The sequence below is a fragment of the Cottoperca gobio genome, chromosome 18 (assembly GCF_900634415.1).
Source record: "Cottoperca gobio chromosome 18, fCotGob3.1, whole genome shotgun sequence".
NCBI classification, from domain to species: domain Eukaryota; kingdom Metazoa; phylum Chordata; class Actinopteri; order Perciformes; family Bovichtidae; genus Cottoperca; species Cottoperca gobio.
The window spans coordinates 7,437,701-7,465,412 of NC_041372.1; the positions used below are offsets into that span (position 1 = coordinate 7,437,701).

Here is a 27,712-nt window from a genome sequence, read left to right on the forward strand (position 1 = left end):
TCACATTTTCAATGACAAAAGTCCAGTCCTTGTCTTCAAACTCCTCTGCAGTAGGTTCCTGTTGACAGACGAATAAATATAAATGATGTATTTCCCATCTGTAATCCAAAAAATGTATTAACTGCTACTACGTCGAGACTTAACCTCATACCTTGAAGAGTGTGACACTGATGTCTAAAGTCTCTGGAACATGCCAAAGCACCAGGCCTCTGTAGGGGTTTTTTATCCCTGGCTGCCAGCTGTGGAGCTGACGGAGAAGAAACAAGGGATTCAATGTCACAAGAAAATACAAAACGTACTTTGGACCTGTGCACACTTTAAATACAAGACTAAAAGAAAGTGCATTCTCTTGGAAGCATCAAAAGCCAAATCATAGTTCATAGAATTTCTATCAGCAGATTAAATGGCCATTATCAGTTGTTATTGGGAGCATAGATTTGAGGTAACATTGCCTTACGCTGCCTCCTAGTTGGCTCAGTAGGCCATTATCATCTATTGGTGAGCTAGATCACCGCAGCGAGGTTACAAATTGTTAGGCCTCTAGTGGCCGTAAGAATTATGACGGTAGCAAAGGAGGAAGTCAGGTGACGTAGTAATACGAAGAGCGACAAAGTCTGCGCATGGATGAGGTCAAACAAACACGGGACTTTCACTTAGGAGACCACTGTGAAACCAAAACAACACATTATCTTATTTTAACTTAAGTTACGTAACAAACGTACTTATTTGAACCCAAACCATGATCTCTTCCTACACATAAACTAACCTTAAACAAGTTGTTTTGTTTCGATTCAACGCTAACAACGTTTTTAAAGCTGCGAACACTTCAACGTGCGGGGGGGTGCAGTTTGGCCCGTATGAAGCATTACAATGGTAGTGATAACAAATGATAACGGCCATTTAATGGGCTGATAACATTCAAAGTGGTTGAAATTTTAACCAACACCATTTGGTTAATATGAATGCTTCTTATTAAATCTCATCTCTTTCTTCTCTGCTTTATTACCTTTGTGCTGTGTCGTCTGTTTCTCCTGATCCACACAACTCGGAGTTTGTCTGGTTGCCTGCAATCACAGAAGAGCATAAATAACACCTACTTTATACCAGCGTGGATGCAACATGCAGACACTCTGTCTCAAACTATCCACACACACACACACACACACACACACACACACACACACACACACACACACACACACACACACACACACACACACACACACACACACACACACACACAAGTTTTCTTAAAGATGTTTCAGTTTGACTGTTGACCTTTTGTTTGTGTAAATAAAGTTCTATAGTAAAAGAAAAAGACTATCAAAATCAGTCAGAACTCACTCCCTCATTCACTCATCTCTACATAATAAACAATCAATAGTTTACTCATAATTATTTTTGCAGTGACAACTTTTTTCCTTGCATTGCGGCAATTTTTGATGGTACTAAAAAGTGTATAAATCTCACACTAAGACATTTGAGATATTTCACTCTAACCCATCATCTAATTTCATGTAATCTAATAAATAGTCTGAGGAAGCAGTCCCAGGATATAAGGGCACAAAGCACACACACACAGGCCCCATCTGTGCGCTTTCAAAACATTGAGGCCAAAATGCTCAGCCAGGAGAAAATGAGCATCTTGTGACGGATGGAGAGTAAGTCTCATGGGGATAAATAGCTCTGATTGAATGTGTGGGAGAGAAAAGGAGAAAGAAAGAAAGAAAGAAAGGAAGCTACTGTAGACACGGCAAGCATGAATAGAGGGAAACCTCTCATGTTACTTCAAGAGCTGAAATCTGACCTTTACATGAGTGAGACTTTAGAGCAAGAACCAAGACGTGGATAAAGCATGGCTTGATGCCACGTTTCGTTTTCGATCTACGGAATTTCTCCACGTTTTAACCTGAAGAAGGATGTGATGTCATGTTTCTGATGTGTAAGCAGCGTATGAGTGTGTGTGTGTGTGTGTGATCTGCAGGTAGGCAATGTTTATGATGAGGTCATCATTTGTATTTGAAACATTACCACAAAAAATATTATGTTGCAATTGGTTGGTAGGACGCCTTTAAAATAAATGTGGAGACCTTTATAATAGGTCACAGGAAAAGTTCATTCTTGACCTTTGAACATTAGTAAAAAAAATCCAGAGCATTGGACTTCAACTTCACTCGAGTTATAATCCATTTACAGCTCGGGTCTTATTTTGCAGTTTTAGTTCACTTTCCTATTGGTAATGTTAATATTTTACTAACTTTTGTGAGGTATTTAGATGACATGACAGCATTGCTAAAGACAATGAGATTATCAGCAATATTTTAGGTGTGCTTACTTTCAGTTTAACCTCCAAATAAAGTGGTTTGTGTAATCTGGATAAACTGTTGGTTTGTTTCCAATGTGTCGGATTGTCTCACTTTTAATGTTTGATGATCATGTAGCCAAGTGATTACAATTTTATCCCAACTGATAGAAATTCCAAAAATAAGAGCAAAATGTGTACCAAATAAAACAAATAAATGGCAAGCATAAAAAGGTCTACCACGATCAAATACTGGCAAGCCAAAAAACAGTATTCAATCCATATCATCAGTATTGGCCTTTAAAGAGTCCGACTGCTCGAAATCTAGGGGGCAGTCTGCCTCCTTCTCATGTTGCATGACTCGCATAACTAAAATGTGTATTGGTGAGAAAGGTTGTGAAAGAGAGAGGAGTGAGAGTGAGAACAGAAATAGACAACGTCTGCCTCGCTGAACTTCACAGAGGCTTAATAGCAATCCTACACCTGCTGCTCTATTTATCACAGAGATGTTCCTGTGCTGTTGGGACAGGCCGACCTACACATGTACAATAGTGGGGGTTACCCCCCCGGTAGTCTGTAAATTAGTGGTTTGCAGAGTACATGTTCTCAAAACAGAATACATGTCATTTACATAACACACTCGACCGGTCGCTGCCAATAACTCACGTTTGTTTTTGTGCTTCACCATATGAGGGAATGCTGCATGGTGTGAGGGGAAGTTGTTGATCATACAAGTTTTCCCGGAGTGTCTAAACACACTAGGTGGCTTTTGTTTATCAGTTCAGGGAGACAGCCCATCTAGCTGATCCACATTTTATACATTCTTGTCATAGACTGTGGAAAACACAGCCGTACTGCCTGTGATGTGGCACAAAAGGTCACCCATTAGTTTTATTTTCTAAGCCCCGACACACTCTCGCAGGTGTTTTTGATTATTTTGGCATGATCGGCCTTGTTTTTAGGACTGTGCTTTATTGCACGTGCTGAGGTGATTTAAGTCGTTTTCAGACCGGCTGCCTCTTCATTCACTTCAGAGACCAATGCTCTCATATAAAATGAATTAACCAATATCTTCCTAAGTTCGCTCTTGAGAAAGGTCCCCAGAAAAAGTCAGATTCATGACATGTTCTTAAACCGCAGGTTTGTTCGTCCCTGTGTTCTTATAATGATGAACCCCAATCTCCTGCAGGGCTGTGTGCACACGCAGAAATTGAAAAGGAATTGAGAGAATTAAGTCAAGATAGCCTAAACGAAAGTCTAAAGAGGGCGGAGCATCGGACTACAAGCATTAAAAACAGTTGTGAAGTGGAGGTATTTCTGCAGGAAGTGAACAACAAGCAAGCTTCATATTTAGTAGCATCAATAGTGGATATAAAGTAACACAAATGCATGGGAGGCTATTACTTGTAGGTGTTGAAGGGTTAGAGTAGTGTTTATTTATTTTAAAGACCATAATGCTTTGTAAATAACGAAAATAATTCTAAATATATATATATTATATAAATCTTATGGTAATTTAAATCCTATATTATACAACTGTAGGGAAAACGCAATAACCAATTATTTTGTCACCACATGTCAGCACTCAAATGTGCCTAAGATAGATAGATAGATTCTGTTCTTAACTAAAAACAAATCCCAAAAATTCCAAAAAAAAAAAACAATGTTGAATGTCAGAATCTTCTTGTAATCTGTGTAAGTGGGTTTAAAGAAGAAATGTAATGAGGCCCAATGTCACTGTGAACATTTTTCACAATCCTGTCTCGTTACTGCTGTGCAAGGACGTGGTGTCTTTAAGCCTTAAAGGAACAGTTCAACATTTTTGGATTTCTGCTTATTCTCCAACCTTCCGAAAGTGAGAAGATCGATATGAGTCTCATGTCTGGGAGTTAAGTACGGAGCTGGTTAGACTAACTTACCATAAAGACTGGAAGCAGCAAGCCTGTGTTACAAAACACCAACATCTCTAACACTTGATAAACATGTCGTATCTTGGTTGGTTTTTCTAATTGGTAACATGCTGGAACTATTTCATGATTAACCACAAGCCTGGTGCAGTGACTGTGTGCAGCTTCCTGGAGACATGACGTCACAGTGAGTATTTGGTACCATTATGCCTGTTGGGAGTGTGGCAAGTGGAGACATAGCCAGAGACGGATGGATACACTGTTGTTAAGAAAGAGTAGGTGTAGGTGTGAAGTAACTTCCCCCAAAACTACGAATTTTCCATTTTTGATATTGATCTCCAATATTGAGAAAGCAAATGAGAGTATTTCAAAAGCTGAACTAATCCGTCAAGGTCAGTCTGAACGCACCCTTTATTATTGTTATCAGTGTAGCGAGTATAAGCTATCCACCTAACCATTTACACACACCGTAATGAAATGACACATGATATCTGGGTTAAGGTTGGAGCTCGCTGCTGTGTGTTCTGCGCTTGCAGAGCATCACGTGACGTTGTATAAAGTGTGAACATGTACAGACGGAGCCTCAACCCGAGCTGCTCCGGTTCATGTCAAAGAAATGAAAGAGGCACTCTGTGTTTGAAACCAGTGTAAACCTGAGAGTATAAACATTTAAATCTAAACATTTATTAGTCACATGCAGCCAGATGGTCTTCAAGGTCGGGATTCGTCATTAAGCCCTGGGACAACGTGTGACCTCTGGTGTCATTTCTATTAATGTCGTTGCACAATTACGGAAGACCATTTCTGCCAAGACGAGATAGAAAATCTGATAAAAAGTAAGGATACTATACTCAGGTTGGGTCATAGTTATGAGACAAAAAATAAAAACTTATGACTCTTGTGAAATTTTGAGATACTAAGTAATAATTAGAAAAAGTCAAATCAAAATGTGGACTTATGTCAAAATTATGAAACGTAAGTAATCAATAGCCAAACCGATATAGGACTTTGGAGGCCGATACTGATGTTATTGGCCAATATTATTTTTTTCTTTATTCAGTACATAACATAAATACACATTTTTTATAAAGTCCACTTAAATACATTTTTGGCAGAACACTTTAAAGCAGGGGTGTCCAAACTTTCTTCACTGAGGGCCACATACAGAAAAATATACGAAGGGCTGGGCCACTCATACTTTTTAAGTATATTGCCTAAAAGAAATCAGGGGGGGAAACAATAAGTTATAACAAATAAGTTATTGGGCTTGTTAACACATCAACTAACATTAGTTAGAAAATGTTATCAACTTTAATTGACTGAATGTATTGAAAAATTGAGCTTATTAACATGAATACTGTGTAATATATGTTTTAACTCTTCTATAATGGGAACAGCGTTGCACTCAGTGGGAGCAGTGATGCTTTGGACTGAAGGATGCTGCAGGTCAGGAGTAAGTTTGGTGGTTGAGATACGAAGGACATCACAGAGATGCTGTCGCTCATTTTGGTTCTCAATCTGCTTTTGTTCAGAGTTAACAGAAAATGTTTGCTCACATATGTGGGGAAGTGCGCAACATTGACGTTGCGTAGTTGTGTCTCAAAGAAACGGAATGCTTTTATGTGCGCAGTAGGCTCTTGTTCCGTGTTTAGATGACCAGTAAGATCAACTAAACAGGTCTGCCAACCATGGAGGATCACTCAGCTCATGAAGAGGTCGCTCCTTTTCTTTCAAAAACAGCTCTTTCGTAACACAAAAGTTATCGTCAACTCCTCGCAAAATCAATGAACAGCTGTGCGGTGTCTGTCGCATCTGTGCTCTCATCACATGCAATCCATTAAAAATCTAAAGCACAAGCTTTATCTGACACTTGATGTTTTAAGTTAGCTGACAAGTCAAAACTGTGTTTCTGTGTTAGAACAAAGACGTACAAAACATTCAAGCGCAAGTTTCTATCTGGGCCATATTCCATTAGACTTTTAGAATTTGCTGTGGGCCAATTAAAAATGGACCACGGACCGCAGTTGGCCCGCGCCGTAGTTTGGACACCCCTGCTTTAAAGTATTGAAAAACAAACGTTATCAAATGTTATCTGCTAACATACAGTATATGCTGATATATCTGCAATGACCTCATCGGCCGATATGTCAGCCTGGACAATTTATTTGTCAGGCTCCAGAAGAAAGTCAAAATTTAGATTTTCTTTTCTTAGTTAAAATGAAGAGATGTCCTATTCGACTAAGTTATAATCCTGATTCTTACTTAAAAAAGACAACACTTTTACTCAGTATCTAGAATAATACTAGATAATAATACTATAATAATTAGTAAACTTTACTTTCTAAGTAAAACTAATAGGAAACTAAGTCATTATTGTCAGATACTGAGTCTAAATGGTCTTACTAGATAGAAATTAGTCAGTCAAATATTTAAAGATAAAGTTAACGCATAGTATCAGAATTTTAACAAAATGTTGCCTGATCTAATAATCTTATCTCTAATGATCAAAATGATGACAAATTTTGACATAAATGTGATCATTTGGATTTACTTCGTAAATCATCATTTTGACTTAACATGAGTATTTTCATTTTGGTCATTGCTAACATTTACCCTTGAAACCACTTTAAGAAACCACCGAAAACTTGCCACCTCTGGCACTCTTACTTCAAATATCCACAATTTCAAAATCATAAACAAATTACATTGCTCTATATGCTGTATCTTACATGTACAGTCTGCTTTTGCTTCCCTATACATGTATGTGTAGTATTGTGCATTGTTCGCTGTACTGTTCCTGTATTATGCCTAAGGGGGAGCGTAACTGTAGCACAGAATGTAGCAAAGTGTATCAATCCTCACTCGTGTGGCTAAACAACCTCAATGACAGGATCTAGCAGGGACAGAAACATGTTGATACTGGTCGGTGTGTATGATGCTTCTTGGATAGAACAGAACAGAGTGACAGGAAGGTAGGCCAATATACAAGCTGGGGCTGGAGGATTGGAAACACATGCTGACTGCACCGTGAGTAATGATAATGGAATTAAAAGGAACTCTTACAGTGCCAAGACTGAAGAAGTCAGACCAACAGCCAGAAGACTAACAACGTACGATTGTTCTTTATGACTCTGGTCTACACCCTAACAAATACAAACCCTAAAGTTTTCAGGGTACTGTTGTTTAATCTGACTGTGAGCTTGATGAAAATGACAAAGTGACACATATTCACTGTTCCCCAAATGACTGAAATATATTTTAAATGGAAGAAACATTATTTAGCCCAGGGCTAGATATTAAACCTCAAAACTTTAGTCTAGTACTGAAAGTTGCCACTGAATGTCTTCTTCTAGTAACACAATGCACACTTGCTCACACAATTTAAGAATACAAATAAAATGTCACAAACAATTTCACAATTTCTGCTCAGATGGTGCATATGCGTAAAATACATTTGTAGTGGAGAGTTTAACAGGGGCCCAACAATACATTTTGCCCCGGGCCCCCTCAACAGAGTAAATCCGACCATGGGTGACACCGACAAATATTTGGTTTAGTCAACAGTCTAAACCCCTAAAATATTGGTTTTATAATGATATTAAAAAAGAGGAAAACATTCTCACAATGAAAGCAAAGAATGTGTTGCATTTTTGCTTGATAAATTACTTTAAATATTAACTAATTTTCAAGATATTTGTCATTTGACAGTTTTTGTCGATTATATTCAAGACTTATACAGTATTTCTCTAACTCATCAGTGGAGCCTGAGTCTTTAGTGTTTTACGTCTGGACCACCAATGGAGCAAAGTGAGCAACTAGCAAGGGGCACCACATCCCCAGGGACCCCAAAAAGCTAATAGGTCCAGTGTTACAGTCATTTGTACCTGATTTGATTCATTGCCATTTAGGTTTTTCTTTATCGTTGAACCACTAAAAAATACTGGGTAGAGATAGTACTCCATACTGGGGGAGGAATATGAACCCCAGGGGCCCCCCTAACAAGTTAATCTGGAAATGGTGACATGTAATTGGTGGGTTGGCATTAAAGGGCGGGTTTGAATTTATGAACTCATTGTTCTAAAATGTTGTGGATGACCACATCTTTTCTCCAGCTGCACATCTGACACAGATGATGATCAATCTTTCCTCTAACCAGGTTATTTATTTAGCATGAAGGGGCGCCCTACTTAACAGGAGGATGCCATACCACATGGTAACAACTACATAGGCTCAATGTTTATATATTTGAAATGCGGAAGTAATGGAACGTGCTCTTTAGAGGTGCGTCACCATATTTCAATGTTTTAATAAAACACCAGGCTGTATTAAAAGCTTCCAATAAATAAATAAAAAATCCTTGTAGCACAATTTTTTATTTAAACCCATGCGACGGCACGTAGTCCACACGTGAATCGAGAACTAAAATAAACGTGTTTTATAAAAAGCCTAAACTTTTTGAAATTGATCCTTCCGCCCCTCTGTAAACAGTGCCGGATGGTTAGAATGATGGAATAACAAGTGAAGAAGCGCAATATAGGTTAATTTGTATTTAAAATAACGTCTGAGATGTGTGATGAACAAGGGTCTAGCATCCCTCAATTGCCATTTTATTCTGTGGCGTATATGACTTTGCCGAAAAGAAAAATGTTAATATTTCTGAATGGAGTTTGGCATCACTTTGGTGACAACACATTACGGTGGCTTTGCCTAAGAAAAAGCAACACATGTCCACTATGTGAGCTTGTTAGAAGTGTTATAATAGTTACTTACCATTTCTTTGTGCATTCTATCGTCAGTTCTTGAAATGAAGCTGCAAACTGGAACTTGGATGCTTTCTTTCCAACCCGCTGAAGCCGCTTCCACACCGAAGTCATGACCAGGTTTGTGAAATAATTCTCTCAAAAGACACGATGAACCGATGTTAATTTGAAGGAATTGTGTATCCTCTCCACCGTGTCCCTCCGCTGGGACTTCACCGGGGGAAACAGACTGAGAAACTCCACCTGTTTCACTGACAGCTCCTCTGGGGCGGTGTGTGACCCACTCCCTCACCAGCGTCCACTTCACAGGCTACAAAACAAACACACGCCTCAAGCTAGCGTCAAGCTAAAACAGGATAAAGCCTAACATTTAAGAGTAGGACTTTCAAAATAAAGTCCTTGTTAAATGCAAGTTGTCAGAGTTGCGTACAAAGTCTATGACGCAGCAAAAAAAGTCAGAATTTATTTTTTATTTTCCAACACAAAGATGTAAATGGTGTTCCAAACGTCTCACCACACTGCCACGAATACAATTCTGGAAATAAAAGGCCTTTATACTTATTATTTAGTTGGTTTTGAAGTTAAGTGAGGCTAGCAATACTGAAAGCAGCATATACAATACTTTACATTATCAACTGAAGAATGTTATTACTGATTTTTATCTATTGACATTTAATAAGAAGAAAATGAATAGTAACAATAAGAAAAATTTATCATCTGGTAACATACTGTATATACAGTCTAGCCTACAAGACCAAAAGTAAATAACATCAATTACACCATTATATATACATAAAAAATATATATTTATGTGTAACATTTCAAATAAATGTTACACCTAATAGCAGAAAAGAAAAATAATCACATATATATATATATATATATATATATATGCCATCTCTATTTTAATCTTACTTAAAGTATTGTTGTTACTGTATATACCAGACCCCAACTAGGTAAATTAAACAATGATCTTCCCTTCTTAGATTATTATTGTTTTTCACTTGAAAGTCAATACTTCCTGTTTCAACAGAGTGTATTGTGGCTGACTTGACACAACATAGATGATTATCAAGCAATATACTACGCTTTACAACAATGACTTCATATTCTGCAGGATAATCAAACAATAAAGGGATGTTGTTGAGATGTGATGCTTTAGCTGAAGTTACCAAAGCGTGAAAATAATGACAGTAATTCTGCAATAGATGCAAAAAGGATACAAGAGAAAGAAAATACCATAATGTTCAGTGAGGTTACTTCATAAACATTTTTAAATCATGGCTAGGTTACTAGGTATACAGACATAATTTGCCTTTATTTATATATGAATAATAGATGCAAAAATGTCTCCCTGCCTGAATGAGACTCCTGCAGATGACTTACAGAGATCAACATGTAACAGATGCAGGCCTACAGGTAAACAGTCCTAACACGAGCCAAACAGTGATTAGTGAGTTCCCAAGAAGCTGTGTTTAAGGGGGTATTATCAAGGACTGACTACAAAATAGAAATTACCTGCGTGTGTGTCAGGGAAAGTTTCCCTGTGTCATAAGTCCCCCTCAGCTGGAGGGACTTTTCCAATTTAGCCCTGAGTCTATTTTTAATCTGTTGGTGCTGACACATAGAGCAGCTGGGAATATAATGTGGCCTCTGACACACACACACACATACACAGATAAACACCCTGTTCACACCCCGAATGAAAAAAGTTAAAGATCTCATATCAAGAATGGATGTTTTGATTTCATACAGCGTACTTATTATGTTTTCCAAATATAAAGTGAATTTATAGAATTACAAAACGAGGCCTTCCTCTGATGGAAATGCTGTATACTTCTTGGCATAAGACTGGAAATTGCCTGAATTAAGTTACACACTTACACATTTGATCCATTGTTAATGTATAAATACTGATTAGTGCAGTTTTTTAAATATTTAATTACACACCTAAAGAAATGGAGTTTATTTTCAAAATCATATGTATGTCAAAGGATTCTAGTTTACAAAGGTCACAGATTCACATATATTTGCTAAGTGAAGCTTACAAAGTGAGTAGGAAGACATTTAGAAGTATACGAATTAGCACATATGCAGTACTTTTTGTGTCTGAGAACTTGAGAACTGGGTCAGTCTCTGAATGTGATTCTTATCTCAGTCCAAACATTCAATACATTACAGGGAGGAATGTTTACATTAGTCTTAGCAATCATGAAATATGACTTTTGTTTGCACAAGGAAGCTGTCTGGGCCCCCTGCTATTCTCACTACACATGCTGATATTGTCACATAATACAATGATCATTCATTTCCACAGCTACAGTGGTAGTATTCAACTATACTGTATAAATGTCTAGCCACATGACACACCTTGTCTGGAGTCTGCGATGAATGAATGATGATGAACTATGACTTCTATTATTTAATAATATCACCAAAAACATTGTTTTACTACTCCCCTTGCTAGAGAGCTGAGCACAAAACAATATTGAAAAGTCAAATAATATGGTCAAGAGGTAGCAAATACGGACTATATACAATTATACAATATATAAATGTGCCAAGTATTGAGCCTTATGGAACTCCACATGACATAAGACCAGAGGAAGAAACAAACCATCAACTACTATGTTTCACAGGTGGGCAAGATTGGACCAGATGTACTGCTTATAGAAAGACATCAGCTCTACATACATGCATTGCCACATTGTCTGATTCCAGTACATGCTGCCCCAGTCTCCATCTGTTGCTTAGTAATTCATCCTGCCCCCAGGTTAGTGATGTTTCCGTTATGAGACTGAACCTCCCTGTCAGTGTCCCTCCATAGTCCCCATCTCTCAGCAGTTTGATCTGTAGACACACTGGGATTTGGGCTGGTAAAAAAAAAAGCAAGAAAAAAGGAAGAGCGGAGGAGAGGGGAGTCTCCCCATGTGGGAATAGCAGTTTTTTTTAAGTTGAAGTGGTGCCAAAGCTCCATTATGGTGAAGTTATGTTTGGCCCGAAAAACTATTCTGGGAATTGCATTTCCTGGTTCCTGTGGTTCAGTGACAGCTCTTGATTTTAAAATGAATGGACTGTGTCCCAGGAGTTGACCCTGCATATAGAAAGATACTGGTTAATAGACAAAGTGCTTACAGAATGTCAACTTTTCAGGGACTACAAAGCAGCTTTGTTTTTTTAGCTTGATCTTTTTCTTTTCTCACAGTTCAGGCTTTATGGGGATGGGAACGGGGCCGTGGTGGCAACTATGAGGTGACGTCATTCCTAAACAATCCGCTTCCTGTCGGCAGGCCAGCCACCAGTTGGTGGGCATCCTGTTTTGGAGTCCAGGGTATTGCAATGTAATTGAGTGTACATTTTGATCAACATAGTAGCATAGGCCAATCTTCAGGGTTATCAACCTATCATAATGCATTACATAACTAACTAATGCAACAGTGGTAGCCTATGAATCTCCTAAACTTGAATTACATATTTATTTATGTTTTAGTAGGTATGCATTCCATCTGCTTTATGATTTCCCTTCTACGTTCTTTGGTTTTCTTTGTACACGAGCTCACTCAAACACTTAAAAAAATAAAGATATTCAAGCTTAAATTATTTTTCATCTTGGTATGGATAAACATGTATGTGAGATACCAATGGTGGAGTAATCCGATCCTCGCTGGTTCCGTGCCCCACAGTTCCATCTCTGACCTTTGTAAATATAGCCTTGCTAAGCCCAACACCTGTGAGCTGTCTGTCAGAAGCACAGAGAGGGAGACAGGCAGCAAGAGCATGCACCACTATATTAATAAGGTCACAGAATATTGTGCTGTCCCTGCAGCTGTGATGCAACAGTCTACGATTGACTGTCACATGTATGACCTTTGAGCAGATTCTACGCACTATGATACTATATATTATGTCATTAAACAACATAACATTTTCATGATTTTCTTTTCACATCTGGTGGTTCAGGATAACAATAACGTTCTCCATTATGTTTGCAAATACTTTATAAAAGTTGCTAGGACATTTGAGGCGATTGTTTGGGTGTTCTGGGTAGTTTCTACAGCATTTATTGGTGGTTGCTAGGCGGTTGCTATGGGGTTCTGAACAGTTGCCAGATAGTACCAGATGGTTTCTAGGTTCAAGCTTCAAGCTTCAAGGTTTATTTATTTACATTCTACAACACAGGGTTTCCACACATGGATGTATTATTGATACAGCGCAATACATTTTTCGAAGGTCAATCAGAATCAAGTATTCAACAAAGCCGCGTAATAAAGTAAATAATAGAGTGCTGCAGTAATGAGTCCTAAAACCCGGAAATTAGTTAGCATTTTAGCACTTCTGGTTCCCTCATCTTGAAGTCTATAGGTTTTTGGTTAGATGCCTAAAATAAGGTTGGTGGTTAATACAAGTTTAAGAGATTTTAACGTTTTAAACTTTAATGATTCTTGAAAAAGGGGGTTGCTAACAAGTGGCTAAATTAAACTAATAAACGCCGAACACTAGTCTGCCTTTAGCTTAGTGGTGGTGACGTGAGTTATGCGACCGTTGTGTAGTTTGTTTAGAACCAAAATTTGGCTCTACACATTTGGCTTTTTGTCGAGGGAAGCAGTGCGACGCTAAGTTTCGGGGTTGGCCTCCAAAAACACGTCATCCCTGCAGCACTCTATTACTCTTTGTATTGTATATTTTCAAGCTATGGGCCTGTGTTATTGTCAGTCATTTGACCCATTTTTCACTTAAAATATTGATAAATTCAGCTTTAAAGTTACCAGAAGTGGTAGTAATAGCAGTAGCAGGAGGCGAACAGTTGTACTGTAGTGGGAGCCATCAGTTCACTTCCCTTGAGGCAACATGGTGTTGTTCATGTGACCTGATAAGCTTCGATGGAGAACTAGGGACAATAGTTGTTTGTGGTATTTGTCTCAGTGTTTGACCCAGCTCCCTGAGGAGGCTTATGTATCTGGTGGCCAGCCTTCACAAGGCTGTCATGGCCACCAGTCATCTCTGTGTCTCTGCTGGCGAGCCTCAGCACAGTGCTTTAGACTGCTGAGTGGAGGAAGCGGATAATAAAAAAAAGGGACTCAACAGTGACTCAGCTGAAAACACAACACCAGCATATTCCACAATTTCCTGCTTTGTGACTATTACAATTTAAAATGCACATTTGTTGTCCTGCTAAGCTGTTTTTTTGGTTATATTTCTAATTTTCCATCGTTTTTCAACATTGAGCAGTAACCGACAAGTTGGTGGTTCAGGACATGTTTAATAAACACTGGGAGCCGGGGGAAACAGTTCACCCTAACTTCATCAAAAGTATCAAAATAATACACTTTGTTGTTGTTAGTCAAGAAATAGCTCAAAGGGGTAAATTTACTCCTAATTCCCTTCCCCCCGCTTCCAATCTAAGCTTGGCTAGAACATCCTCGACCTCCTATATAACTGTCGGTATGTTTCTTAGAATTGTGTAGCAAATGGATGTTAATTTATCTGCCACAAATTTGCAATGGGGCTGTTTTTCCTGGTTTCCTTAGTTCCCATTAAGGAAATCTTAACGCTACAGGGTACAATGACATTTTAGACAATAGTGACCTCCAACTTTCAACAGTTTCTATGGTACTTTCCTGTTTCAAGATAATGCCCCCATGGATAAAGCCAGCTCCATAAAGAAATGATTTCCCAGTTTGATGTGGAAGCCCTGTACTCAACCGAATCCAGTACCTTTGGGTTCATCAGAATAGCCAAATACAAGCAAGGTCAGTTTTATATTAAGGTGGGGGCCCAGAACCCATAACCATATTTGCATATGGTTGTTGGTATTTTAACTGTAGATATGGGAACTAATTTGCACTACTAAAGTACGATAAAAACTAAAAGGCGGTTATACGCTTATCTTGTTGCCCTGTCTTGTAATAATAATAATAATAATAATAATAATAATAATAATAATAATAATAATAATAAGCTTTATTTGTATAGCACCTTTCATACAAGAGTTGCAGCCCAAAGTGCTTTACAGCAAAAACATAACAAATTGTACAAAGTTACAATAATCACAGTGTGGATGTAAATGTGAAATAGCATTAAAAATAGCATATATTTACACACCATGGTCCTCTCATCAAGCACTCAAAATTCAACTATCACTCCGCCTATCATTACACATTACACTATAGACTATGGTGGTACATCAAGGCGTGCTACCCGAGCCGAAGGGACAAAGCAAGGGCCGTTGCCTCTCTTACCCGTAATCCTCCTGTGATGCAACACTTTGCTGCCTTGTGTAATCCCACTGGAACAACTGAATCAACCGAGCTTCTCCGATGGTCCTCTCATCAAGCACTCAAATGTAGCAGTTCCCTCATTTCAATATCGTTATTATGTTTGTTTACGTTCTGCTCACATTGTACATTTGACCAAATAAAGTTTTATTGGTTGGATTCAGGATATCTAGGCATATGATGAAGATGATGATTTAAGCGTCTTTGAGTTTCTAGAAAAGCGCTATACATATCTAATGTATTATTATTATTATTATGATAAATTAGGCAGATACCAATATCAATATTGTATGCATGTTAATAAAGAACTGCACGCTTATAACCTACACGTACACACATGTCAAGGAGGTGACCTAAAAAGATTCATGACCTCATAAGCGAGTAAAAGAGGGAGTCTGTGTGTGTGTGTATGTGGAAAGGGAGGGGCAAGAGCTGGCAGTGCTGGGCACAAGCTGAGATTCATGGTGGCTCCCTCCCACAGTCCTCTGTGCCTTGTACAAACACAGCCATAGTAGAAGTAGGAGTAGGAGAGCGAGAACACACACACACACACACACACACACACACACACACACACACACACACACACACACACACACACACACACACACACGACCTCTGTTACAGCTCCAAGTTAAGGAGTCTGCACTTTCAGATGGATGGTTCATTAAATGATCCACTCAGAGTGTACTGTTGCATAGCACAGGGTCTGGTGAGAAGAGTGGGGGATTGTCACTGTAGCTCATTAAAGGTTTTCTGAAATGCTAAATTTATGCTGGGGTTTTTTTTTGTACATATTCAAAGCTAAGTGGGTGTCAATTCCCATCAAAGTGTTTCCAAGTGTTGGAGAGTACTGTATATGTGGAAGGAGTTGTATAAAGCCTGTATGGTCTCCTGAGGGAGCTGTGTGTGTGAAGTCTGATAAATGTCCTCAAGTGATGTCACTTGGACCCTAAGACTACAAGTTTGAAAATGAACAAACTTTGGAGGTTTAAAGTTAGAAAGAAGTGAGCTTGTGAGCTTTTTCAGCTGCAGGCTACGTTAGCCGCTACTAGCATAACACACCCAATCTCCAACCCAGGTGTTGAGTTGCATTTTGGGTAATGTAAGCGCCATGTTTTTGCCAGCGAAGAAGAATGTGTCTAATAAAAAAAGACGATATCTCTGGTTCTGCTTCTTCGATCGTTTCATTGATCGTTAGTGTGTGCAATAATTCAGATTATTGAATCCACTTTATTTGAAGGTCAAAATAAGCAGACCTGAAATGTTGCTAATAATCCCTTGTTTCAAAGGAAAATGTTTGTACACACAGCAAGTACGGCTGGTCAAAGCTGAAGCATGAGGTAGGTATTTGTAAATGGGGGTTTGTCTGAATGCTTGTGTTTCTTGCCTCTTTCGTGTAACTTTATTGAGTTGCATCATGGGAAGTAGAGGATCCAGCATTTACTGAGCTGGACAAATACGAAGGACAAAAGCTCCACTGCTTCTATTTTTACCCAAATTTATGGAAGTACAATCCTAAATTGGTGGAATAACCCTTTAAAATTCTGGTACTCTGTAATGTGAAACAATCTTCCTGTAGGTAGAACAGAAGTCTAAACATGACACAAGCTAAATCAAGTAAATAACAAGAAATATGAGTAAAATGAAAAGTTCCTGGTTGTACAGTGATATTCCACACCCTTCTTATCTATGAAAGCCACACTGAGGCTTATGAGTCATTTAGCAGCTTGTACCTGACGTTTAAAGATATTAATACCAACAAAGCTGAGGGACACAAACTTGATTACATAAAGAAATAATGTAAGCTCATTGATTTGGTTTTGCACCACATAACTGGTTCCCAGCTGCAGCAGGCAAAAACAAAATGAAGTAATGCAGCAATAATCCAAAGAGCAGAGTAAAACCCTTCTGACTTACACAAGAGTTGCTAGTCAGAAGCTGTGAAGGTCAGGTGGTCTCGGGAGTTGAGCTTCTGGCTGTGCGCGACAGCAGGCCGGTCCGAGCGCGGGCTCATCAGCTCTAATGGAGTGGAGGAGATGGTACAGATGGACTGGGAGTATTGAGCCTCCTCCTCCTCTTCCTCCTCCTCCTCCTCCTCACAGTTGTCCTCGCTTAGTGTCAGTTCATTGAGATGGACACCTTTCAGCTCTGCATACTGCAGACCAGAGAAAAGCCTCATCACCGCACACACCCGGGGGACCTGCAGGACAGTTTCCTTGAAGGTTATGATCGCCACCAGGCCTATCAGCAGGTAACCTGTGAAGAGGGGAGAAGCCCATCACTCTCGTAAAATAAAATGTTATTTCCTTAAGAGGGATAAATTACTTATTCTTTTTAATAAGGCATGTCCAGCCTGTTAACATGCATATTTAGGATTACATTAATAAGTGTATTATATAGAGTGTTTTTGATGGTTTGTCAAAAGAGTCTAAATGGGCTTGAAAGTGCCCGTCATGTTCATTTCAACATTTAATTTGTTACCTTTTTTACACTGTGGTCATACCTAAATATGCTAACCGCTAACTGTCCTTAAATATTTTAATGCTGTTCTTTTGTTAGCTTTAAAGCTGCTTTAAATTTGTTTCTCCACGAGTTGTTTTCGTGTTCACCCGTTCAATCTGATCCGATTCACTCTCCTTTTAGCTCTGTTTTTGGTCTCCACCAACTCCCGAGAAATATATCCGGCTCTTTAGCTGCTAAATGCTCCACTTTGTTCCCCAGCTAGCCGTGTCTGACTGCTGTCTGGTGCTGAGCAAATATTTTCACTGAAAACAGCTGCCTGAAAACAGGGCAGTTGAGAGCAGAAATGACAGTCCAAAAAAACTAAAACAAAAGCTAAAAGAGGCTAAAACGGTCTATAGAGGGAAACGGTAGAGTTGATCATAATTTTCTGTGAATTCTTGAATTGATATATGACAGTTTAATGTATTACTAGGATCATAATAAAAAATAATATAATGAAATAGTGTATAAAGGACATTTGGTCACATGCACTTACACGTGGTGAGGAGTTGGAGTGTTTCCTTGGCCGTCGGGCCCCAGCTTCTCCCCAGAGAGTTTCCTCCCTGGCCCACAGGTGCTCAGGATGACAAAGCAGAAGAAAAGAGCATCCAGGAAGTTCCAGTCGGGCTCCACCATACAGACCAGGAGGGCGGGGAGGAGGAAGAGGAAGGAGAGGACAAGCACAGAGAGGAGGCCGGCATGGACAATAGCGGCCCGGGTGTAGGGCAAACCCCAGTACGTGTGCAGGTGATGGACAGGAGCGTGGGTGACAAAAGGGAGAAGGAGGTTGGAGAGGAGGGTGAGGAGGAACAGGGTGAGGGGGATCCCCAGGGTGCAGTAGAAGATACAGAAGAGCTTGGCTTCATCAGATGTGGGGGTGTAAGAGTCAGAACCTGAGGATGAAGAGCGGGAAGAGGTCTACAAGGAGGAAGGTACCACTGAGGAGTTAAAAGCAAATACATGAAACATTTTGGCAATTAAAAATGAAACCTCAAGCTTTTAAATCAATCAATTGTTTAATTTATAAAATGTCAGGAAATATTTAACCCTTAAAAAAAAGGAGACAAAACAGTCCACATCAAACAAACTGCCATTATTTTTAACCCTCAAAAGTCCTGATCATCACGATCAAATATTCATTCATTTGAACCCTTGTTTGTTTACATAATGTTACTGTTGTTTTTAATGAAGAAAAAGTAAATCCACATAAATTGAATTATTTTCTGTATACTAAATGTTAGGAGGAAACAAATAATAATTCAGTCCAGGATATGTCAATGATTAGCAACAACATTGATTTTTTTTTTTTATATCTCCCTCTTGAAAATGACTATATAGATATATAGATATCTAAATATAGAGATATTAATATTATTTTCCACTTTCATCGAGTTATATTTCCTAACCACCTTGAATCCTGATCATTTTACCAAATATTCATTACTTTTCAGAATGTTAACCCTAAATGCCAATTTGTTTACTGTTGTTTTTAATATAAAGAACTGCAAATATAAGCAAAAATACCCAAACCTCTGCTGGATCCATGTTCACTAATGCGAGTATTTGCTTCTTTACATCATTATGAAGTAACAAAATAAAGAAACAATTTGAAGAAGTCACCATAGGAAATTGTGATAATAATCAACAAGACACGTCATGTCATGTCATTTTTAAAATCGCTACAGATTTAATTTTACCCATGGTGGTCAGAGTGACGATGACAAAGTAGAGCGATGACGTGAAATCATAGCCTCTGTTATCAGCGTCGGCCTTCAGAACGGCTACGTCCCTCTGGTGAGCGGAGAGAGCTTTCCCCAGCAGCTCGCTCAGCTCGCTCTCCCGCACACAGGGGTTCTCCTGCAGGAAGGAGCGGCGCAGTTCCTCCACCTCAGCCCTCATCTCCTTCTCCACCGGCTTCTCCACACCTGAGAACACCGCACCTCCCAGCAGGATGAAGAGCAGGTAGCAGAGAACCAGGCAGGCGAATGCATTGGTCTGGCAGAAGAGTCCCAGTGAAGACACAAGCTGGGCCATTGTTGGCTCTGACTACAGACTGTAACCAGACACTGAAAGCTAGTTAGGCTTTAAATATTTAGAAAGGTAGAGCAGGTCACAGACACAATCAAATGATATGTATATGAAGTACACAGACCAGGCATGTTGGACTCAAAAAGGATAAAAAGGTTTCAACAGAGAATGTTTTATTCAGTGAAAACAACGGCTATGTATAAATACACGGCAGGCTTAAACGCTGTCAATTTGCTCCAACATTGTCCTCGGCAGGTATTCAGTATTAGTGCGTCAGGGAGAAATAAGCACTCTGCCTGTCACTCCATCCTTTTCTCTTGTGTGGGATTCATGACTCATGACTTCATAACACCCAACGGTGCCGCAGAAGAGTTAGTTCAAAGTTTAAGAAAATAATTAATAAATCACATTCAGAAAACAAAGTGCCCTTTTTATTTTTATTTTTTTTATGCTCTTTAAGAAACACACCAATTTGTCAACGCATACGTGACAAGAAAATATGCTGCGAATACAGAAAACACAAGCAAATGTGTCGCAGACAACTTAAATGTTGGGGGGACTCTAAAAACTGACTAATGTTGACCACTTTCTCAGTGACGTTGGAGAATAAGCTAATAAAGTTTTATTCTTAAATGGAGATATTGGCCAACAAAGTACCAGCATGTTCATCACTTGTCTCCCCCAGAAACGTCTGTTTGTGTGTGTGACTTGCAGTTCTTCATATTTTCTGTGATGTCAAAGTGGGAAACTTTCTCTCAATTTGCTTGTGTTTGTCTTGATTTGCAGTACATCCCAGCCCAATGTACTGCGTTTGATTTGTTGTGGTCTACACCGACGTCCCTTCATATTAACACTATATTAACATATTTCCAATCACGCTGAAGCATTTGTTTGTAAAAAAAAAATCCTGGTAAAATAATTGCTGCAGTCTGTGTCTGGGTGGGATATGTTGGGGGAGCGGTGCTGCTGTCCAAATGTTGTTTTCCATGTTGATAAAAAAAACTGAATCCTTTTAATCTTCAAATATGAATATGGCTGTGTTAAAGTCAGTAGCAGTCGAACCTTTCTTTGTAGTAGTACAGTCTGCAGCTCATCTCTGAGACCCTCTCCTCTAGAGAGGCAGATGAAGGGAGTAATGGGAACACGCCCAGCGGCGTACAGGTTTGCCCACCCTGCCGATGACGGGCAGTTTGTGGGCGTAGGCACGTGGTGGGATGGCAGGAAGAGGTGGAGTCGGGGCAAAAGTGGTATAGAAGGGCCGGCGGCCTTGGCAACGGCGGCCCATTTGCCGCCCACCGATGAGGAAGGTGAACACCGGAATTCCTGTTGGAGGAAAGGTGAAGCGGGCTTTGGGGAAAACGTCTCGAGACAGACCGGCTGAGCGCTGGCCTGAGCGCGCCGAAGAAGATCTGGAGCGCTGCACGGAGGAAGAGGAGGAGGAAGAGGAGCGAGCTAAGGACCTGAAAAGAAAAGAGAGTTAGTACCAGTCACTATTGCAAACCAATAGTTTAATTGTCAAAAATAAAAAGGGGTAGATTTGCTCGCTTTACCTTCCTGATCCGGTAGCTGCCAGGCTGGGTGGGGGCGGATCTGTGCGGGGACTCCCATCCTGCCTGGGGCTGATGTTGAGGTTGGCAGTCAGCTGAGGCATCTTTCGGGTGGTGTCAGGGTTGGAGGCAGGGCCTGGAGGTTCCTTCTTGGCATTAGCGAGCTGTGACAGGGTGCAGGGCGGGTAGCTGTCAAAGCCCGGCCCCGTACTGAACCTGACAGCCAGGCTGTCTCCGAAGAAGGAGTAGAGCTCACAGTACATGTCGGGGAGAGGGACCGGGGTCCACTCCTCCCAGGGACAGCCGGCCCCGCCCGCCTGAAGGTGGCTGGCGATGCCCAGGGCCGCCTCTGATACAGGCTCTGGAGGGGGGCTGAGGCCGGGGGAGCTCTCCCTGCAACCCATAGCACCCACCACAGAGCCCGGCTGACCGATGGAGCCTCCCTCTGATGGCTGAGACAGAGACAGAGCCTTCATCTTCAGCAGACGCTCCACTGCCACCTGCAGGACAGAGAGGGGGACTTATTGATAAATCGATAGAACTGTAATGTGATGGTATTAAAAACATTATTCTGGTGAGCTTTTCTCTAAGGACAAAATGTCAACTTAGCGCACAAGATGCTGTATTTCATAGCAAAGACTTGCCATTTTAATGACCCAATGACTTTTCATATATACTGCCACCCTGAGCATGAACTTTACATTTTCTGTTCCTAAGAATAGAGAAAAATCTTTATTTGTTCAACCCTTTCATATTATAAGCTGATGACAATGTGTAATGTGTAGCCACAACAACTTAATGAAGTGAAATTTAATTTTAATTGAATTAATTAATAACATTTTAAGCTTGTTTCACTGACCTCAAGGGGAAAAATGAGAATTAATGAATGAATTTAACCGGCCCATAGAGAGATCCAAACAAAACTAAAAACTAAAAACAAACCATTCATGTTTAATTATAAAATGAATTACAAAATTTGATAAATTTTTTAGATGTTCCTATAATCTTTGTTTAACTTTTATTGTTTTGTTTAGCACCGTTTGTTAGATTGAAATGAAGAATTGCAGGAGTTTAAATAAGATGGGGAATGACAGGAATGTTAATGAGCTAGAGGAAGTCTGTTTGAATGAAATCGAGCGGGAGTGTCGGCAAGAGAGAGGTTCACGGTTTCGCACTGTACTGTCAGGCAACACTGAAATTGAGGATGTTTTGAATCCTCTTTTAAAATCTCACACACACACACACACACACACACACACACACACACACACACACACACACACACACACACACACACACACACACACACACACACACACACACACACACACACACACACACACACACATTAAAAAGACAGTTTGCAGAATCAAACCATTAAATTATAGCCATTTGAACCGGCAACCCTCCGGTTCCCAGGCCAAGTCCCTACGGACGGAGCTACGGTCACGGTCACTGCGCCAAAACAAGGACTACTTTTCACTCAGGATGTTGCCAGAAATCAAGGGCTTCTGTTGCTGCAGTACTGACCAGGATGGCTCCATAGACCTTATGTCCATCTGCTTTGACCTGGGCATTGGAAACAGAGTAGTCATCCAACACAGCCTGGAGGTTGGCCCAGTACGCAGGAAGGTGTGGAAAGAGCACTCTCTCGACAGCCTGCCAGAAAAAACAACAGACACACAAACACAGGTGAATGCCGAGATTATTCTCAGACTGATTGTTATTGAGAAGACCTGAGAGGAGAGCATGTAGACGAGCAGAAAAACTAAATAGTTTACAGCAATGAAATGGCAGAGCCGGTCTTTAGTGTAGAAATATTTTGGTTTTAAATTTTGCAGATCTGTGTATAAAATGACGAGACATCAAGGATATTTGAGAATAAAACATCTCGAGTCGGAATAACTCATAGCTTTTGTGAACAGGCACATGAAGAATATAGTCTCTAAATGTAAAGAAGATTAAAGGGGACATTCTAAATAAAACGCCATGATTTAAGAGGACGATATTTTTAGGTTTCAACTGATAACATGAACCGAGTAGACTCCTTTAATGCGGGAACACGGGATTGCTAAGATTTACAGATGGCAGCAGTGAACGTACCTTCCATCCGAGAGCATGAAGCCCCACCACGGCTCCATAGTGGGAGCAGAGTGGTCTCACCGGGTCAGACAGAACCTTCTGGAGCGACAGCAGAATCTGATGGTAGAGACCACTCACCAGATCACCATGAGTCCTAGAGAGAAAACACAATAATAATTATTTCATTGGACGGTCAAGAGAGGAACTAAGACACGACTCAGCTTAATGTTAATGTAGCTGTGTGTCTGCAGGATGGTTTAAAATGGCGATAATATGTATTATTCTTATTTGGATTTTCAGCTGGCTCAACTGCCCCCTAGTGGCTGGAAAAAAAGATGCAGCTCATTATAGCTTTGGACCAATACCTATCAGGAATAAGTTAGTGAGTCTCATCTAGCTGCAAGTAATGATTATTCTCATAACTGATTAATCTGTTAATACTTTCTCATTAAATAAATAAATCGTTTTGATTATAAAAATGTCAGAAAATTGTTTAAAGATGTCCATAAAATCCAAAAATAGTCTATTTACTATTACATAAGAGAAAGAAAAGCAATATACCCTCTTAAACGAGGTAAAGTTTGGGATTTATGGTTAAAGAAACAATTACAGACAATTGACTGATGGATTCATCAACTTGTCGTTTCAGCTCTGGTCTCAGATATGATGCACTTTGTTAAATTATACTGGAAATTAAGAGTAATATATAACTGGACAAAACTGTGACTATATTTGATACAGAAATGACTTAATTGGGACAAACTCCTTTTGGGGCTTTTATATTCAACATCCACAAATATTAAAACTAAATACTTATTTAGAATACTTAGTGTAGCTGCTAGAAAGGAAACACCAAATGAGATAGATATGATATGATATCATTTGTTATTGAAAGAATCTTCTCAGGAAATAAATAAAGTGGAGGAAATTTGGGACAAGTGGAAAATGTCTATTCCCCAAAACACCTGTCTTTCTTTTTTTAATCTCAAATAAAAAACACCACACGATCAATTTTTGTAGTTCTATAATTAAATTGTTAAAAGCTGAAAAGTCATTCAGTAAAAGTATCTAACTAAAGATGACTGGTCTACTGCTGTTGTTAAGTGATCCCAAATAAAAAGGAGAATAAAAGTTAAATAGAAAAAGCTGGACACTGAAACTCTTGTATGCAGGAATACTGAACATTCTGATCATTTAAGAGTTTCAGTGTCCTGTGATGGCCAAAATGCTTTAGACAATTAAAGCAGAAAAGAAAACACTGATTTATCGTCATCATTTGGCCCATAAATAGTCACATTTAAAGATCCTGGAGTTTTGTATTAAGCATAATAAACCCTGCTTAAACATTGTTATAACACATAGCATATGTTATTAGTGTGGTCATTTGAACCTGTAAGAACAAACTCTGCTCACCAGAAAATGTGGCTGAGGAGCAGCGCTGCATAGTCCCTGAGGGTCCAGTGGTCGTTGAGCGGGTTGATGGAGGCGGCCAGCGGCTCCAGGATGCAGTACATGACACTGGAGACCAAGCTGCGCACGTATGAGCCCAGGTACAGGTAGGGGTTCTGAACCAGGCTCTTCACCATGTGGAGGAGCCTGTTGAGCTGCTCCAGATCGTGGCTTACCGACTTCACCTGGACAGAAATAGACAAATGATCAAAGGTTGGATAGGATATTTGGAGAACATTTTTTTATGCATGTACTTAATAAAACAATGCTACATTTTACATTTAAAATAATAGGAATAAATAGGATTTTTTTATAGTAAGCATTTGTTTGAATTCTAACTTATTCCTACCCCACTGATGACATAAACAAAGTATGGCAGGAGGGCAGCAATCTTGGAGTTGGACTGGAGGTCCAGCAGAGCCACCTGAAAACACACAGAAGAAAAAGAAGTTAGATGTAGAACAACGTTTATCCAGATTGAACATCTGCCTGTGTTCAGCAGCACTTTACCTTCATGAGGTGGGGGTCCTCTCCCAGGATGGCCCGTGTGATCTGCTGGTAGTACTTCAACAGGTCCTCCGACAGAGACTGCACCGCTGTGGGAACTGTGACAAATCAACAGTCAGGTCTGACAACTGACGCACACTGAGACCAAATATGATTATAAGAAGGACTTCAAATGTAACAACTTCCTCAATGTTTTGTGTTGCGCACAACCTGCCCGTGACTCAGCTGCTTGCGTGTGTCATCTAGTCGGTTTGTTAAAGAATTATCACACTAACTGGTCAATATCAGGCAATCAAAAGTTGAAAAAGTGTTCTACTTGAAATTTAATTGAGAGGCCACATCGCCTACTCCGTTAAGCCCGTTTAATCAAAATGTGGCTGTGTCTTACCTGTCCCCTGAGGCTCCAAGTTGCCTTTCCCATCCAGGTAAGACACATTTACTGACAGGGGAAGAAAACAGGAGAAATTATTAGTAAAAGATACCTCCCGATTCAAAGACTTTCTCAGCATCAAGGACACGTCTGTAGTGTCAATAGTTTATGACAGTGTGGTGGGTCATACCTCGCACCAGGGTCTCAGCACAGCCCTTGGGAATGTTGGTGGCAAGAGCCAACTCGACCAGGTTGATGTCCCGATCCTCAATGAAGAAAAGCTCTCCTTCTTTCGCAGAGCGGAAAGGAAGAGCATCCTGGGCCCCAAAGCCACATATGGCCTGATGAACACAGAGATTCGTGTTCACGTCATATCAGACTGATTGCTCAGACATTATGGTAGAGACCAATGATGTGATTATTACAACATTCTACCTCCACGTTGCTCCATCGCAGTGCTCTGTTGAAGTCCTCCACTGTCATCTTCCGCCTCTTGGCATGTCTCATAAACTGAGAGCTGCTCTGTGTGGGTCCAGAAAATCAATAATACATGTTAGTTAATGATGAGATAGATATTTGTTAGTATGTGTGTATACTTCTGAATGTAAACAGCTGATGAAGCTTAGCCATTAAAGTGATACTCCACCCAAAATGTATATTTTGAGTATGAGACAAGGGTAGCCTTTCACGTCTAATATAAGATTTACTTATGCTCAAAACATAGATTTTTGGTGGAGTTACACTTTAATGTCATCCGTCCATGCACACAGGATACACTCACCTGCGTAGCCTCCCTGAGCCGGTAACACACGTCCTCAGCCAGCAGAGTGGCCACATCGTCACCGAGCTCCACGCCTGCACTCTCGGCCATGAGTTTGACAGAGTCCCGGGAAACCTCGGCGAAGCGGCGCTCCTCCCGGTCCGCCATGCTCACGGCGACCACTCAGAAACTGGCAAGGGAAAACACATTACGTTAACACTTGCTGCTACCTGTAGCCGGTTTTAAGGCGCTTTAGTATCTTCTTAAACACGAGGACAGCGTGGAGGGCGAAAGGGCTTTCAGAACTTCGGGGGCTCCGTACAACAACACTCCTACAGCTGGTGTTTAAAAGTTTAGATTTAGAAGATTATATTAAAATGTAGTCGTGCTTGGTGAATCAGCTATATCCCGAATTTCCAAAAGAACATATCCAATTCGTTGCAGGGCTTGACTTTTGTTGAATCCATTATGCATTAGTAACAATAAGACAAACCTTTTCAATTGCCACCTTTTTCAATGGGAACTGGTATACAATTATCAGTGGTCTCTGTCCAGCATGCTAACAAAATGAAATCTGGGTTCCGACTGTCAACTGGAACAAACAATTTAAAAGTGACTTCTGAAATGTAGAATTTAAGTTATTGTGACGCAAAAACAACTACCATTGTTTTGTATATAAAAGTATGTTACTGCATTATTTACGTTAGGGCAAAGTAAAACACAGTGTGAGGCAACCAAACAACGTTACTAGCCTGAGCCATTACCGGTTGTAGCTAGCTACAATCACATAAGATGCTAATGGCGAAAGTTAGGGGTCTCAGGACATAGGGAATGCAACGCAAAATATTTAATATTTTAACCACACTTTACCTTCTTAGCTAGACCGACTGAAGGCTGAGTATCACCAGAGGGGAAGTTTTACATCAGTGTAGCTATTCGTAACACTAAGCGCCCCATTAACAGTGTCAAGTTAGTAAGAATGAGAAAAGGGAACATCCGTCAAACCCTTCTAAATAAAGCAACACTGGAGAGCCCAATCTGTCCGTTTTTGAATAGTATAATATATATGGATATATTATGGATGATTCTGTAAAGTCTCAAAATTGAATATCAAAAGGCTCCTTAATTTAAGTGAATGCATTTGAATATAAAAGTACAACATCCGGTATGGTTATGGGTAACTTTACTCTGCTTGGGCTACATGTTGACATTTTCCGTAT

The 27,712-nt window shown here is 39.9% G+C and overlaps 3 protein-coding genes across 5 annotated transcripts in view; all 3 read right to left on the reverse strand.

Moving 5' to 3' along the window:
* The window catches only part of ehbp1l1a (EH domain binding protein 1-like 1a), a 40,250-nt gene extending 30,982 nt beyond the window's left edge, over positions 1-9,268 (reverse strand). For both annotated transcript variants that reach the window (XM_029455210.1, XM_029455209.1), the window contains exons 1-4: positions 8,980-9,268; positions 1,007-1,064; positions 152-247; positions 5-58 (exon numbers count right to left, since the gene is read on the reverse strand). In XM_029455210.1, coding sequence (XP_029311070.1) covers positions 5-58; positions 152-247; positions 1,007-1,064; positions 8,980-9,083 — 312 coding nt within the window. In that variant the 5' untranslated portion in view covers positions 9,084-9,268. The remainder of the gene's footprint in view (positions 1-4; positions 59-151; positions 248-1,006; positions 1,065-8,979) is intronic.
* A 7,906-nt stretch (positions 9,269-17,174) lies between these two features.
* On the reverse strand, positions 17,175-19,783 carry kcnk7 (potassium channel, subfamily K, member 7). The gene is given in 4 exon segments (XM_029455355.1): positions 17,175-17,503; positions 18,246-18,321; positions 18,323-18,642; positions 19,447-19,783. Coding segments are annotated over 4 exon segments (1,062 nt in total).
* A 146-nt stretch (positions 19,784-19,929) lies between these two features.
* Positions 19,930-27,575, reverse strand: taf6l (TAF6-like RNA polymerase II, p300/CBP-associated factor (PCAF)-associated factor). 2 transcript variants are annotated; one of them, XM_029455470.1, is made up of 12 exons: positions 27,363-27,575; positions 26,514-26,682; positions 26,168-26,254; positions 25,923-26,073; positions 25,751-25,801; positions 25,366-25,460; positions 25,205-25,279; positions 24,820-25,040; positions 23,428-23,560; positions 22,855-22,983; positions 21,328-21,824; positions 19,930-21,237 (listed from the first exon to the last, which is right to left on the reverse strand). In XM_029455470.1, exons 2-12 carry the CDS (start codon positions 26,658-26,660, stop codon positions 20,889-20,891), a joined length of 1,935 nt encoding a protein of 644 aa, XP_029311330.1. In that variant the 5' UTR covers positions 26,661-26,682; positions 27,363-27,575; the 3' UTR covers positions 19,930-20,888. The 2 variants fall into 2 exon arrangements, with proteins under 2 accessions (XP_029311330.1, XP_029311329.1); XM_029455469.1 differs by lacking the exon at positions 27,363-27,575 and adding an exon at positions 26,986-27,257 and having other exon boundaries at positions 20,889-21,237.
* Positions 27,576-27,712: the final 137 nt, after the last annotated feature.

Bases quoted from the DNA above. Each gene is read 5' to 3' on its own strand.
- taf6l (XM_029455470.1), bottom strand. From the start codon at position 26,660: ATGGCGGACCGGGAGGAGCGCCGCTTCGCCGAGGTTTCCCGGGACTCT. The intron at 26,074-26,167 runs GTAGAATGTTGT...TGTGTTCATCAG, and splicing joins TGCGATGGAGCAACGTGGAG to GCCATATGTGGCTTTGGGGC. The intron at 23,561-24,819 runs GTGAGCAGAGTT...TTTTCTCTCTAG, and splicing joins CTCCTCAGCCACATTTTCTG to GACTCATGGTGATCTGGTGA.